Genomic DNA, 16,267 nt, shown 5'->3' with positions numbered 1-16,267 from the left:
TTTTTATGGGGTGATCTATCCAACATGACTTCTTAATCATTCAATTACAATTAAAGGGATAGTTAAACCAAAAATGAAAATGATCCCATAATTTGCTCACCCTCAAGCCATCCTAGGTGTATATGACTTTCTTCTTTCAGATGAATACAATCAGAGTTATATTAAAAAAATGTCCTGGCTAATCCAAGCTTTATAATGGCAGTGAATGGCAGCACAAAATTTGAAGCCCAAAAAGGTGCATCCACCCATTACAAAAGTAATCCACATGGCTCCGGGGGGTTAATAAAGGCCTTCTGAAGTGAATCGATGGGTTTGTGTAAGAAAAATATCCATATTTAAAACATTATAAAGTAAAATATCTAGCTGCCGCCAGACCGCCTTCCGTATACAACTTACAAAGAAAGTGTAACGCCTCTCTTAGGTCAAAACACGTCATCGTCGCGCCAGTTACTCTTTTTTAGTAAACTGAATACAGAGGGCGGTTTACTGTTGTCTAGCTATCACCAGACCAAGCTCAATTTAAGATTGAACATTGGTCTGGGGAGTCTGCTCTGTATTTTCTACTGCACAAGAGGCGTGATAAACGAGCATAATTCGAATGACTCTGTACACCATTGGATAGTCCTTCAACCAATCAGACCACAAGAGGCGTGATCAAAGGGCAACGACCAGTATCCGTCATCGTGTTAAACCCTCCAATAGCGCACAAGGTGAATAAGCCAGTCTGTGATTGGTTCCCGCAAAAGTGTAACAAAAGCAGTATAAATTAATGTACAGGTTTCCAGACTGAGTTGCAGGGCGGAATCAAATCGCCGGCAGATCAGGCTGGTTTTACCCAGTCTAGGTTTACTGCCATTATAATGCTTGAATTAACCAGGACAATTTTTAATATAACTCTGATTGTATTCGTCTGAAAGAATCTCATATACACCTAGGATGGCTTGAGGGTGAGTAAATCATGGGGTAGTTTTCATTTTTGGGTGAACTATCCCTTTAACATTAAAATGTGTTAATTTACATATTAAATATCACATTATATCATCGAAGCTTAAAATAGCAAAAATCAGAAGTGAAGAATTGTTTTCCTTTCAATGCATGATTTGGACACTAACTGGTTAAGAGAAGTTCTTTTGATTCACTAGAACAATCTTAAATGAATTAGATTTAGATCAGGCATTAATCACAATGACATGACATTTAGATCATGCACTGTTTTCACAGACTCAAAATTACTATGTGTGTATGTGTGTCTTACAGGGGGCGGATGTTCTAAACAGGTGTAGAAACGTTTTGTTTGGTCTGGTTTCACACGTCGTAGGGCCACACGAGACTCTCCAATAAACTCATTATGAGTCAGTTTATCCTCATCACACACCGATAACCTGAGAAAAACAACAACATAAAATGAAAGTGATAAAGTTATTCAATTATACTGGAAGAAGAGCAAAGATAAACATTAAAGTTGTAAATATAGTATGGGAGAAAGTGATAAAAAAGGCTATAAAAATACAACCCGCAGAGCAGCAAGAGCTGAAAATGGCTCAGACAGAAATGTATATTTATGAATGGGATTAGGGTGATATTTCTGGCTTTGCCAGTTCGGTCGGAAGTAAGCGCCTGCTCTTTTTTTCAAAGGTTTGCTTGCGTTTTTGTGGAACCGACACTCTCCTCTGCTCCTTTACTCTCCCTTGGAGATAAACGTTTAAATGACTTCTTCTCTGACTACTGTCACCCTGCCACTGAAAAAAAGGGGCAAGTCTGAAAACACCAGCAGTCCCATATTGCCAGGGGATGTTGTTCATTTATAACATGACCGCACAGGCAATTTTCTGTGGATAATCACAGGATAAACCTGAGTGCTACAGCAGTCAGGAAGAGCATCTTTCAGCACTACAAAAATATTCAGGCTAAATTTATGCAGAATTTCCAAGACGTGCACAACAGTAGTTGTACCAAGACACTAGATCATTCCATGAAGGTTTATAAGCAAAAGGAAGGTCTTCTAAGCAGTCGCAATCTCCGTCACACACCTACACACCTACTGTCGAAGCAAGATATGCAGGCTACTGTCAAATCACTGCTCTCAGAGTGAAGTATTTTTAAGACATATCCAGAATAGATTTACAGCCTGCTTGGAGTCGCCCATAAAGCAAGATGGATTCAAGGGTGCACAGATGTCTTCACTAACCTCAGAGTCTTCCTGTGCATATCCTCCTCCGTGATGCCAACGTAAGTAAGAGTCTCATTCCAAACAGGATTTAGAGAATTACGTACAGTTTTGGTTTTCAGTTTATTGGCCTGTGGGTATAAAACATTTACAATGCTGTCACATTATTTATACAAATAATAAATAAATCGAATTATATTCGAGTGAAGATTTTGGAATACCTTAATTCTTTGATGCATATATAGGCTACAGTATATATATTGGTCAACAGTAAAGACATTTATAATATTAAAAAAGATTTCAAATAAATGCTGTTCTTTTAAACGTTCTATTAATCAAAAAATCCTGAAAAAATGCATCACGGTTCCACAAAAATATTAAACAGCACTGTTAAGCAAAACATTGATAATAAGAAGAAATGAGCATCAAATCAACATATTAGAATTATTTCTGAAGGATCATGTGACACTGGAGTATATGTACATATATAAACAGCTATTTTAAATTTGTATAAAACATTTTTTTATTCTTTCAAAAACATCTTACTAACACCAAATTTAAATTCTTTAAAACATTTTTATTAGTAGTTGTTTGTATATTTAAAGTAGAAGATATTCCAGAGGTACTTAGTGTGTCACCACTTATATTTCCATCAATAAAACACAATATGGCCAAAAATACGTTGACATCCCTTCTAATTTATGGTTTTGGCTAGATTCCTGAAGACAATTTTTGGAATGGTCTGAGGAGTGTGCTTTTCTGTTCCAGCATGATAATACTGTGCACAAAGCAAGATCTATAATGAAATGGTGTAGAAAAACGTGACAGGCACAAAGCCTAAACCTGAATCCCATTGAACACTACTGGGATGAATTGGAACGCCGACTGTGAGTCAGGCCCCATCACCCAACATCAATGCCTCTCTGATGCTCTTGTGTCTGAATGGAAACAAATCCCTGCATACCTGCACCAACATCTAATAGAAAGTCTCGCTAGAAGAGGGGAAGCTATTAGGGAAGGTCAACTCTTTATTATTTCCCACAGTTTTGAGATTAAATGTTCAACAAGCACATATGGGTTTGGTGTTTGGCTGTCCTTTTGGCCATATAGTGTGTAAAGAGTACAATCATACATAATTAGGTCATTTAGGTCAGAGGTCTTGGTGAGGTCAACAAGTGCAGGAAAGATCCACGGAATAAAAGAAAAAACGTCTACTTGTGCTTTTAGGTGTCAGAATCGTAATGTAAAAAAGGTCTTTATTTTTACAGAATACGTTGTCGAAATGCAGATTTTTATGGTTTCATGCCATTAAATGAACAGACTGTTGAAACTAGCGATGATTAGCACACCATTAAAGGGTTAGTTCACCCAAAAGTGAAAATTCTGTCATTAATTACTCTAAACCAATCTTCAGAACACAAATTGTGCAAAAATAAACACAATTTACCACTTTATTTACAAAATGTTAATCTCCAATCCACGTTCACGAGATCACCATGATGCATGCATGTTGTGTTGACATTAGAACAGATGTTGTTGCGTGTACGCTCGTTGGAGATTAATACGTTGTAAATAAAGTGGTAAATTGTTGTCTGGCTATCACCAGACCAAGCTCAATTTAAGATTGAACATTGGTCTGGGGAGTCTGCTTGCTATGTATTTTCTAGTGCACAAGAGGCGTGATAAACGAGCATAATTCAAATGACTGTACGCAATTGGATAGTCCTTCAACCAATCAGACTACAAGAGGCGTGATCAACGGGCAACGACCCATCGCTTCTCTATCTGTCATTGTGTCAAACCCTCCAATAGCGCGCCAGGTGGATAAGCCAGTCTGTGATTGGTTCCCGCAAAAGTGTAACAGAAGCAGTAGAAATGAATGTACAGGTTTCCAGACTGAGCTGCAGGGCGAAATCAAATCGCCAGCAGATCAGGCTGGGTTTACCGGTAAATTGTGTTTTTGGCGCAAACAAAGCATTTGTGTTGCTTCATAAAATTGAGATTAAACCACTAAAGTCACAGATTTGATAAAAAATTGTGTTCCAAAGATGAACGAAGGTCTTACGGGTTTGTAACGACAGGGTGATTGATTAATGACAGAATTTCCATTTTGGGTGACCTTTAAAGCTCGAATTTGATGTGAACAATAAGTAAACATAATATTCACATTATGCAGTTCAAATGGGACATATCGGAAATAATATTTAAACCTATAACATTTTATCTCACAATTCTGACTTTTTTTTCACAATTACGAGTTTATATTAGGCCTATATCTTTATGACTTGCGAGTTTATACACAATTCTGAGAAAAATTGCAGGATATAAAAAGTGCTCTATTTTCATAGCCTGAAAAAAATAACTACTTTACATGAAAATGTGAGCTGTAAAATCGTCGTAGCCTACATAACAGATAGACTCTTATTATCCACTCATGCAAAGTTGGTTGATTGAAAACATAACTGCAATAAAGCAATAGCCTAGTTAGCTATTACTTGTTTACATATTTTGTATTTTATATTATTTAAGCAACGGGAACCTTATGAGTTTGACAGAATTTTCAACTTGAAAGTGCCATGGACGCACACACAGTGTGGGGTAGACTAGTGTGGGTGCTGGTGGATATTGAGCAGACATAAGGCATCCGGTCAAAGACGAAGAACACTTTAATGGCTTGAGGAATTGTAGTAAAAGTAGCAGATGGATGGCAGAATGATACAGAGTAGTTTGGACTGTATTATGAGTGGTTTTGTATATGAACGCACTCTGAAACAACAACAACAGTGGCAGTGAATTCTCTATTCGTGCTCTCCGAATTGCGTTTTGTCAATACTGACAGAAGGGAAAGTGCGTCATTTCACGTAAGGTATCTGAAAGTCCACAAGGGGGCACTAATGTCTCTACATATGTATTCAAAGCCTTTTCTACAGCCGCCCCCACATTTCTGTGTAAATGTGAATTCAGAAAAGGCACTATCACAGAAGGGATAGCACGAAGGGATACTCCGTCTGGTAGGGCTGGGAGGCTGATAAGAAGGGTGATGGGACGAAGATAAGTTTTCTTCTTGACTTCCACCTCGGCAGTTCTTGCTCTCCCATCTTCTCCAGGAAAGACTTTAGTTACTTGTCCAACTGGCCATAGAGTTTTGGGTAACTGATGATCAACAATCATGACAACTGTACCAGGCTGTAAGTTCTCAGTCTCTCTGTGCCACTTCTGGCGGACTTGTAGTTCTGGGAGATAGTTACGGAGAAAGCGTCTCCAGAAGTGGTCTGCTAAAAGCTGGCTATGTCTCCACCTATGTTTGCTCAGCAACTCTGACTCGGGGTATACCACTTGAGGCAAGGATGAGTCAGGCCGCCCCATGAGCAGCATGTTGGGAGTAACGGGGTCAGGGTCTACTACGTCTGAGGATGTATATCCTAGTGGCTTTGCATTGAGAAAGTACGGTACGTAGGACTTCTTCCGTGACAATCTGATCCCCTATAGTAGAACAGAGGGCTGACTTCAGGGATCTTATCTCTCTTTCCCAACAGCCTCCGAAGTGTGCAGCGCCTGGGGGGTTGAACTTGAAACTGATCTGGTGGCTTGCTAATTGCTCCTGGAGGGACGGATGGAGCTCAGCAAAATCCTCTTGTAATGCTCACACACCACCTCGGAAGTTTGTACCTTGGTCTGATATGATCTCGAATGGCTTGCCTCTGCGGGAGATGAATCTTTGAAGAGCCATTAAGAATGAATCTGTGTCAATCTGGTAGAGCAGGTCAAGGTATACAGATCTCGTTGTCAGGCACTTAAATATGATCCCCCATCGTTTCTCTTGTCTGCGCCCTATCTTGATGAGGTAAGGGCCGAAACAATCAACTCCAGTGGAGTAGAAAGCTGGTTGGAGCAAACGCAGTCTCGAAGGAGGTAGATCGGCCATACTGGGAATGCTGGGCTGACCTCTCCACTGTCTACACCCCAAGCACTTCCTCTGGTCTTGACGAATAGCTTCTCGACTTTTCAATATCCAGTACTTAGGACGCATTTCTGCGAACACCCTTTCCGCTCCTGGATGGTGTAACGTTTCATCAAAGTCCTGGATGATCAGTCTGCTCAGGGGATGCTTAGGCTCCAAAACTATGGGGTGAATAGTGAATTCGTCTAGTTGATCTGTACGTCGGAGACGGCCACCAACTCTGATGAGGTGTGTATTGCTTTTAGAGGTCTGCACGGGCTTTAAACTGAAGCCCGGACCCGGCCCGTACCCGAGATCCTTTAAGCCGACCCGACCTGAATATTAAATTGACATGTTAAGCCCGAACCGACCCAAACCCGAGGTCCGTTTCTAACAGCAAATACCATTTTTGCAATATGTTGTATTTATAGATTGCTTGCAACGGTAAACAAATACATGTACAAACACAGGCACAGCGGCCCCATCAGCACAGCAGTAAGAGAAGAAGCACGGACTTACCAATTACGTAACTTTGCTGTAGTCGAACAGGTGTAACGTTAACAGTCACACATTTCTCTGGAACTCAAACTTTAAACTTCCATAAGTTCACGCAGTGTTGCTAAACTATTTACTCAAATATATCCTTCTCAGTAGCCTCCGAGTTAAGAGAACGGCATCAACAGATGATCATAATACTTCCAGAATGCAGCTTTTCCTGCATCATTTGAAACTGTTATAAGTTTTCCCTCAGTAATTAATGTTTATTTCAGTTAATGTTTGCTTTCTTCCGTCAGTGTTGTGACCGAAATAGTGCGCGAGAGTGGTAGCACATGCACAAAATTTGTGATATAAATGATACAGCCTAATAATGATAAAATAAAATGTGTGTGTATATATATATATATATATATATATATATATATATATATGCCGTTCTCTTAATATATATATATATATATATATATATATATATATATATATATATATATACACACAACCCCAAATCAGAAAAAGTTGGGACAGTATGGAAAACGTGAAAGTGATTTCTAAATTTACTTTGACTTGTATTTCATTGCAGACAATATGAACACAAAATATTTCATGTTTTGTCTGGTCAACTTCATGTAATTTGTAAATATGCATCCTTTCCTGTCATTCAGACCTGCAACACATTTCAAAAAAAGTTGGGACAGGAGCAATTTAGGTCTAGTAATGAGGTAAAATGGTTAAATAATGATGTGATTTGAAACAGGTGATGTCAACAGGTGATTGTAATTATGATTTGGTACAAAAGCAGCATCCAAGAAAGGTCTAATCCTTTAGGAGCAAAGATGGACAGAGGTTTGCCAACAAATACGTGAGAAAATTATTGAAATGTTTAAAAACAATGTTCCTCAAAGAAAGATAGGAAGAGATTTGGATATTTCACATTCAACAGTGCATAACATAATTAAAAGATTCAAGGAATCTGGAGGAACTTCAGTGCGTAAAGGACAAGGGCGCAAGCCTAAGCTGAACAACCGTGATCTCCGATCCCTCAGGCGGCACTGCATCAAGAATCGTCATTCATCTATAAGCGATATCACCACATGGGCTCAGGACTATTTTGGCAAACCTTTGTCAAGTACCACAATACGTAGTTACATCCACAAATGCCAGTTAAAACTGTACTGTGCCAAAAGGAAGCCCTATGTTAACAGTGTCCAGAAGCGCCGTCGACTTCTCTGGGCTCGGAGGCATCTGGGATGGACCATCACACAGTGGAAACGTGTACTGTGGTCAGATGAATCAGTATTTGAGGTATTTTTTGGGAGGAATGGACGTTGTGTGCTCCGGACCAAAGAAGAAAAGGATCATCCAGACTGTTACCAGCAACAAGTCCAAAAGCCAGGGTCTGTCATGGTATGGGGTTGTGTCAGTGCCCTTGGCAAAGGTAACTTGCACTTCTGTGAAGACACCATTAATGCTGAAAAGTACATAGAGATTTTGGAGCATAATATGCTGCCTTCAAGAAGACATCTTTTCCAGGGACGTCCATGCATATTTCAACAAGACAATGCAAAGCCACATTCTGCACACATTACAAAGTCCTGGCTGCGGAGGAAGAGGGTACGGGTACTTGACTGGCCTGCTTGCAGTCCCGACCTGTCTCCAATAGAGAATGTTTGGCGCATTTTGAAGCGCAAAAAGCGACAACGAAGACCCCGTACTGTTGCCCACCTTAAGACTTGTTTGCAGGAAGAATGGGACAAAATTACACCTGAAACACTTCATCACTTGGTGTCTTCAGTCCCTAAAAGTCTTTTAACGGTTGTGAAAAGGAATGGCAACATTACAAAGTGGTAAATGCTTTACTGTCCCAACTTTTTTTTAAATGTGTTGCAGGTCTGAATTACAGGAAAGGATGCATATTTACAAATGACATGAAGTTGACCAGACAAAACATGAAATATTTTGTGTTCATATTGTCTGCAATGAAATACAAGTCAAAGTACATTTAGAAATCACTTCTTTTTTTTTTTGCGTTTTCCATACTGTCCCAACTTTTTCTGATTTGGGTTTGTATATAGACTATATATGTGAGAGAGAGAGAGAGAGAGAGAGAGAGAGAGAGAGAGCCTATGCGTGTGTGTACGTATGCATGCATTTCTGCGCATGCTCTCTCTCGCGTGCTCTCTCTCGCGTGCTCTCTCTCTCTCTCTCTCTCTCTCTCTCTCTCTCTCTCTCTCTCTCTCTCTCTCTCTCTCTCTCTCTCTCTCTCTCTCTCTCTCATATGGCATCGCGCGCGCGGCCTTTCGCACTCTCTCTCTCTCCTTCGGTCACAGCAAGCAGGCAAAGCACACGGCACGCAAAGTATTTGTGGCGAGGGGGGCGTGGTTTAGCGAAGTCTGTGACGGGAGAGAGAGTCAGAGGACGAGCGGCACGTAAGTGGATCAAACACAAATGATGAACACCTGTCTCTTGTTGCAGTAATTGGCGTGGAGAGAGTATAAAGATCGGGAGGAAACGAGAGAGAGAGAGAGAGAGAGCTGGAGACGGAGAGACAGACTGGAACTCGGCTGGGAAAAGGAAGTAGAGAGGAACTGCTAGAGAGAAACCGACGATTGAGAATTTATGAGAACCCTTTGTGTTTGTGCGAAGTGCACAGTATTATAACCTGAGTAAACTGAGTTAATAAACCAGTACGAGTTCCAGTAAGCCGACCCCTTTGTCTTCTTCCTTACCGTCACACGAACCTCACAACAGTATTATATACAGCCGTTTAATTTTTCTTAGTTACAAAACCGAGCCCGACCCGAACCCGAGGCTGTTCATCAAACATTAGCCCGAAACCTGCACGTTTTTCGGGACCCGTCGGGCTCGGGTCGGGTAGCAGACCTCTAATTGCTATCATACTCTGGAGCAAGGCACAAGAGACGACTGCTCAGAGGTAGAGGTTTACCAGACTTCAGATGAGCAATCTCTACTGGAAAACTTTGGCTCTGTGCTTGATGATGGAGGGCAAGTCTGCTTTTCTATAATCCTCAGTGTCAGTACCGTTAACTGCCCCGTGTAAGACTCTGGCTGTTAATGCGAGTAGTTTTTTATAGGACTCAAACTGGTTGCAATCAAGCAAGGCCGGGTTGGTGATAGGAACTGTGAGTCCACAAAATATGCTTTGTTTCAGCTTTGCATCTTCGGTAGGGAGCTGTATGGGGGGACTCTGAGGCCACTGATCTGGGGGTAGGAGGAGAAAAGATGGTCCCTGACTCCATCGACTTGGCTTTGCTAACTCGGCTAACGGCTTACCCCTCATGATGTCGTCGACTGAATTAGACTTGGAATCAACGTAATGCCAATCTTTGTGGTCTGTCATCTCCTGTATCTCTGCTACCCTCGTGCCAATGAAGACTTTAAATCAACAGGATTCAGCTTGGATCCATGACAGCACGGTAGTGGAGTCGAACCAGAGCATGACTTGAAACAGAGGGATACTGAGTTCTGCCTTCAACACATTGGCGAGTTGGGCTCCAGTCAGAGTGGCGCACAACTCAAGGTGAGGGATAGACTGTTGTTTCATAGGGGAAACTCTGGAACGGGCAGTCAAGAAAGCTATCTCTACATCACCTTGAGGGCTGAGGGTGCGGAGGTAGGCTACTGAGCCATAGGCTCGCTCAGACGCATCACAGAATATGTGTATGTCTCTTATACTCTGTGGGTTATCCAACTCTGACGTGACGTAACATCTGGGAAGGGAGATGCCCTGAAGGTTTGGTAACTCTTGCTCCCATGTTAGCCAAGCTTGGAGCAACTCTTCTGGAAGGTGAGGGTCATCGCAATCCCTTTTCTTGTCCCAGAGACGCTGGACCAGGACTTTTGCTCTTGTGGTATACGGAATGATGTACCCCAAGGGGTCATACTGAATGGCTAGAACCTTATATCTATGGTAGGGGCAAGTAGGGTAAGTAGGTAATCTAAGTAGGGGCAGAGCATGCAATGGGATGATATTTGTAGGCCAGGGTATCTGAGTTACATTGCCATTGTAGTCCGAGTGCGGACTCCTGAGCGTCTGGTTTTACTAGTGTCAGCAACAACATCAGGCTACTTGACTTGGCTTCTGCTGGTATATGGTCTAGTACTTGTGGGATGTTACTGGCCCATTGTCTCCGATCAAATCCTCCTGTGGCGAGGAGATCTCGTAACTTGGATGCCAGTGCATTGGCCTCTTCTTGGGAGCTGAAACTCTGAAGGAAGTTATCTACATAGAATGACTTCTCTATACTGTATCTGACATCTGACATCGTTTGGGTGACAATGGTCGATGACATGCTTCTGGAGCGTGAAGGTCGCACAGCATGGGCTGCACGTCGTCCCAAAGGGGAGAACTTGCCACTCATATACTTGCGGGGACTTCTCTCTGTTAAGGTCCCTCCAGAGGAATCGTAACAGTGGGCGGTCTTCAGGTAGCAAGCGCACCTGATGAAACATGCCTCTAATATCACTACTCACTGCGACAGCATATTCACGGAACCTCAGGAGTACAGACAACAGGGAAGGGCCCAGTGTGGGACCAGGGAGAAGTAATTGGTTGAGATTCTTCCCTCCATGTTGGAACGAATAGTTGAATACAACCCTTTTCTTGCCATTATGTTGTGTCGTGGTGAGGGATGTACCACGCCTCCTCAGCTTGATCCACTTGGTCGGGAGGTATCACTTGTGCATATCCTGCCTCCTTCAACTTGTTCATCTCCACTTGATAAGTGTCTGCTTGAGCTGGATCCCTGGCTAATCGCCGCTCTATTCCTCAGAGACAAGGCAGAGTGGTATCTGCTGAGGCTTGCAGGAGAGGCATATCTTTCACTCTTAATAAGGGTGTGGCATATCTGGCTACTCCATTTACTGGAACTCTGATAGTCTTGGACTCGAGCAGTGAAATTGCTTCTTGATCTTGCTTTGAGCGGGCAATGAGTTTCTCACTGCGGTAAGGGAGCATGTCAAATTGCTACAATTTCTAAACTTGTCTGTACAGATCAGTATATGAGCCTGAAGTAGCTGTGAAGAGGCACTGTTGGCTAGGAAGGCGATGTTTGATCTCTTGAGTTGGACCTTGAAGTGTCCAACCTAGTTGGGTCTTGATGGCAGCAGGACCATTAGGCGGGTCTAGACGGACTAGCTCTACTGGAGTGATAAGAGCAGGGTAATCCGACCCTATAAGGAGGAGTGGTTGGACGGATTGAACATGTGGCAACTGTAGACCTTGTAGATGGTGGAATTTACGTTGCAACTCCTCTACAGGGTACGTATGCTCAGCTAATCCCAGAGTCTCTGCTGTAAAGGCTTGATGGATCCTGAATGAAGTCTTAGGTTGGGAAGCTGGCGACACTGTGAAGGTCACTGATGCACCTCGCAGCTTGTGGAGGTCTTGTCTTACTGTGCGTAATACGAGCTCTTCTGGCCGACCAGTCAATTCGAGTTGCTGTGCTGCAGAATGAAGGAGCGTGGTACGTTCGGAACCATCGTCTAAGAGGGCATAAGTCTCTAGACAGTGATTTCCATTTTTCAACAGCACTCTACAGATCTTCAACAAGACACGCCGGCTGTCAGTGGGACGATCTAGGTACAATGTCTCTGTGGTCGTGTTCACCAAACAACTTTCTGAAGGTCCGATCATAGGTTTCTCAGGTGTCTTCGCAAAGACTCTATCATTAACCTTGAGAAGTACGTTAAGATGTCGGCGATTACAACTCTTGCAAAGTGTCCTGAGGTTACATTGTGCGGCTTGATGGGCTCGTCCACAACGCCAACATCTCTTGTGTGATTGGATCCACTGCACTTTCTGATCTCTATTCAGTCTCTGGAAACTAGCACACCCATTCAGGAAGTGGTCTTGAGCATCGCAGTATGGGCAGAACACCTTCCTGTCTCTGGGCTTGGGGTCGGGAACTTTAACTGGGGGATCACTAGTTTCTTTCTCTGTACTAAGGAAGATACTTGTGGCCTTGACTGGCTGTCTCGAGTCTCTCTGAGGTCCCCTCTTGTGAATGGATACAGGCTTACTTGCTAGTGGATTGAACCTGGTGCTATCTTCTTGAACTTGCAGCTCAAACTCTAACCATGCTGATAAATCTAGCAAGGTTGGAATGGGAACTTGTTGGGGATGGACAGACCGTCGAAAGCTAGTCTGTAGATCATGCAGATGCTTACACAACAGTCTTGATACATGGGAACTGCACTCAAGTTCCATGTAGCCTTTATTTCCCAGTTGCTGAAGCATACTCACTAGTGAGCAAACTTTAAATGCAAACATCCTGAAGGCTCTCACAGCTCCATGACTGACATTCGGACCATCCATAAGCTCAGCTATTCTCTGAAGGGCCAACTGGTGGGGTTGTCCGTACTGTTGGTTAAGCACCTCCATAGTCTCTGAGAAAGGAAATAATGAGTTGCAATAAGAGTCAGCAATCAGCAATGCTTCCTCTAACTTCAGGTGATCAACGAGAATCTGGTATTTAAATCTCTCTGTAGTTTCTGCTGGCAGGATGTTCTCCAGGGCTATGCGCAGCCGGGAAAACTCTCTAGGATCTGGCTTAACAAAGTTTGGGATGGTGGGATTTGGTGCCCTATAGGTAGTCTCTTGACTGGGAGGAATACGTAATCTGTTTGAGCTGTAGCCACTTCTGCTATCCTCGACTCTGTCATGAGATGTCTGAGGGAAAGACTTGACGCGGTGTGGGTCGAGCGCTAGTAAGCTGTGATGTCATCTCCAGCTGCTGAAGTCTCCTTTCTAAGTCATGCAGACAATCTTGTCTAGATGATTCTGCCATGTTGTCACTCATTCTCTGAGGTAGCTTGAATCTAGGCAGAGGGATGGGCTCAGCATCTGTAGTGATCTGCTGAGTATGGATACGAGGTTGAGAAACAGGGGAAGATGTGCTCTGTGGATGGTGACTGGATCTATCACTCACTGCAAGTAGGCTCAACTGTGCTTCCAAGGCCGCATTCCGCTCCTCCAGTTTCCTTATATGTTCAGAGGAATGACGTCGCAGTTCATCAGTCTCTTTACGTAACTGCTGGAACTCTACTAGAACTTCTGACGACAGCTCTGGGACTGGGGAAGTATGTGCTCACTGTTGTTTGTACTCACTACTGGGACTCCACTCTATCAGAGGCTGCTTGGCCTGCATACTTGCTCTATACTCAATGGAGGTGTGGGCTAACTTAGGTGCAGCTGCTCCTAACAGTTCTGAATCATTACTCATCTCAGGGGAAGAATCTTTCTGTCTTGACTGGAACCTTTGTTGATTATCAGTGAGTTCGAAGTCCGAAAGGTAGCTAGGGAGTCGCACCGATCGTCTTGGTCTGACGGTGGGCTCAGGATGTCTTGGATCTGTATCACTCTGATCCATCATTCTTATGACAGCTCCTCAAATCCGGCTCGAAGGACCATTTTTGGGGTAGACTAGTGAGGTTGCTGGTGGATATCGAGCAGACATAAGGCGTCCGGTCAGAGACAAAGAACACTTTAATGGCTTGAGGAATTGTAGTACAAGTAGCAGATGGATGCCGGAATGATACAGAGTAGTTTGGACTGTATTATGAGTGGTTTTGTATATGAACGCACTATGAAACAACAACAGCGGCAGCGAATTCTCTATTTGTGCTCTCCGAACTGCGTTCTGTCAATACTGAACTGTTAAAGGGGAAGTGCGTCATTTCACGTAAGGTATCTGAAAGTCCACAAGGGGGCACTAATGTATCTACATATGTATTCAAAGCCTTTTCTACACACAGTATACAGTGATTCACTCAACTCAAACAAAATAAAACAGGTGAAAGATTCTGGAATCTACCGCCGCTTCAATATAATTATATATATATATCCTACTTAAATTCATAATCAAAGCCTCAATCAATATTCATCCTCCTATATAATTATTATGATTTTAATGATTCTTTCCAGTTATGATTTTGCTTAAATCAAGAGGACCAATGATTGTTTCTTCCTTTATATTTTCTAAAGTTTGTATTTGGTCTCTGAGTGGTGACTGAGGGTCTGTCCTGGTGATGTGTGATGTTTCGCAAAAACACTTGATTTCAGAACATGTTGTCGGATGTTTGGATTTTGGAGGCATCACACGCCTCCAACTCGACAGGAATGCAGTAACAGGGATTGCTCATTTAGCCCGGCTTCCAGAGATTAAATAATGGATTTGTCTTACATTTTATTTTATTTCATTTTTTTATTTCATTTTATATTTCCTTTTACTGAAGCCCTAAAGAATTGTATGAATATAATTTTACTATTGTCTGGACCTCTTGCTGAGAGAGAAGCACATGTTATCAGTATGTTTTGGTGAAGTGTTTTGTTGATATGTAGTTAAGACTCTCCAACCTTGGGAGAGCTGTGATTCTAGGGTGCTTTTGTGTGTGTGCGTTGCATGATTTGTGCAGGTCCAATATTGAAGATGGACATTTTCTGCACACAACACCAGACCTGAAGACGCCTTTCTGCAACCTCCGAGGTCAACAATGATCTAAATCTAGTGATGGGGCGACAACTAGTCTACCTGATATGCTCTGCTATCTATCCTTGTGTGGAAATTTACCATGACTGTGCATTTTTTCTGAGCCAATCAGAATCATTCAACTTGCAGCAATGACGTGGCTAGACCTTGAAAACAGTATAACTGTTCAAAAATTGTATGTACGATAGGTGGAGGCGGGTAGGCTGGTAGAGGGAGCGCGGCCTACAAACTCCTTGTGAGACTTGAAACTGGCTTCTGCTGAGGAAACTGCAAACTATTCTTCAGTAAATTTCTCTTTAATTAATTGCACTCCTGACTCTTGGTCTTCATTTTTCACTACTGGTCCTGGGTCCTAAGCTGTTACCCCAACACAGGCCTCAGTCATATTGCGCTGATAATTGGTCCGTTCAATTCAGACAGGAACTTATAAAATTGTTTATAAAAGCTCAGAACTCACAATGTATATAACTGATTAATAATCATTTATGTTTCCAATAACCATGGTATAAATATTGGTGAAGTGGTTAATATGCTTTTTTATCCACTTTATTAATATGCTTTATTAACCACTGAATGGTTACTATGCTTTATACAAATCTGTCCCCTATAGTGAACTTCATGCATAGAGGTTTACTCCAAACAGGATCTCACCTTGCAGGCTCCTGGTAGAAGATGAAGTTTGACATAAGGATCTGACAGGCCATTAAAATCCATGGATTTCAGACCCTAAACAAAAAACAAGCCATTTTAATGTACAGGAATGCTCAATAAAAAATATATATCAAGGAATGAAGGTGTGGAGCCCTGTTGAAGTAGAACAAACTGCTAAAGGGTAAATCACCTGCAGGTTGTTTTTGCAATGTGAGTCACGGATAGGTGTGAGTGTGTAGTGAACTGCAGAGGTGTGAGATGGACCTTACCTTGGCTCTGATGATGGTACAGTGGAGTGAACTGGTTGCTCTCTCATACCTCAGTTCAAATTCTAACGTCCCCAGTGCAGCTACACAATCATAGGAATGATAGTACAAATGTTAATAACATCATATAACATAATACCTGACAGGAAGCAGATTAAACTATCCATTATGGAACGCAATTAGGAGGCATGCATATCTGACAGATGGGAAGATGGATAGCAACATTGCAAATTGGAAT

The 16,267-nt window shown here is 42.3% G+C and overlaps 1 protein-coding gene across 1 annotated transcript in view; it reads right to left on the bottom strand.

The window, feature by feature from the left end:
- doc2a (double C2-like domains, alpha) overlaps positions 1–16,267 on the bottom strand; it is a 56,959-nt gene that overhangs the window by 28,716 nt on the left and 11,976 nt on the right. Inside the window, exons 3-6 of the mRNA XM_079823509.1 lie at positions 16,033–16,112; positions 15,764–15,838; positions 2,189–2,298; positions 1,256–1,382 (exon numbers count right to left, since the gene is read on the bottom strand). Coding sequence (XP_079679635.1) covers positions 1,256–1,382; positions 2,189–2,298; positions 15,764–15,838; positions 16,033–16,112 — 392 coding nt within the window. The remainder of the gene's footprint in view (positions 1–1,255; positions 1,383–2,188; positions 2,299–15,763; positions 15,839–16,032; positions 16,113–16,267) is intronic.

This window comes from Gobio gobio, assembly GCF_949357685.1.
Source record: "Gobio gobio genome assembly, chromosome: 1".
NCBI lineage: Eukaryota > Metazoa > Chordata > Actinopteri > Cypriniformes > Gobionidae > Gobio > Gobio gobio.
The sequence above is the reverse complement of the archived record's forward strand: the minus strand, read 5'-3'. Positions and strand labels throughout refer to the sequence as shown.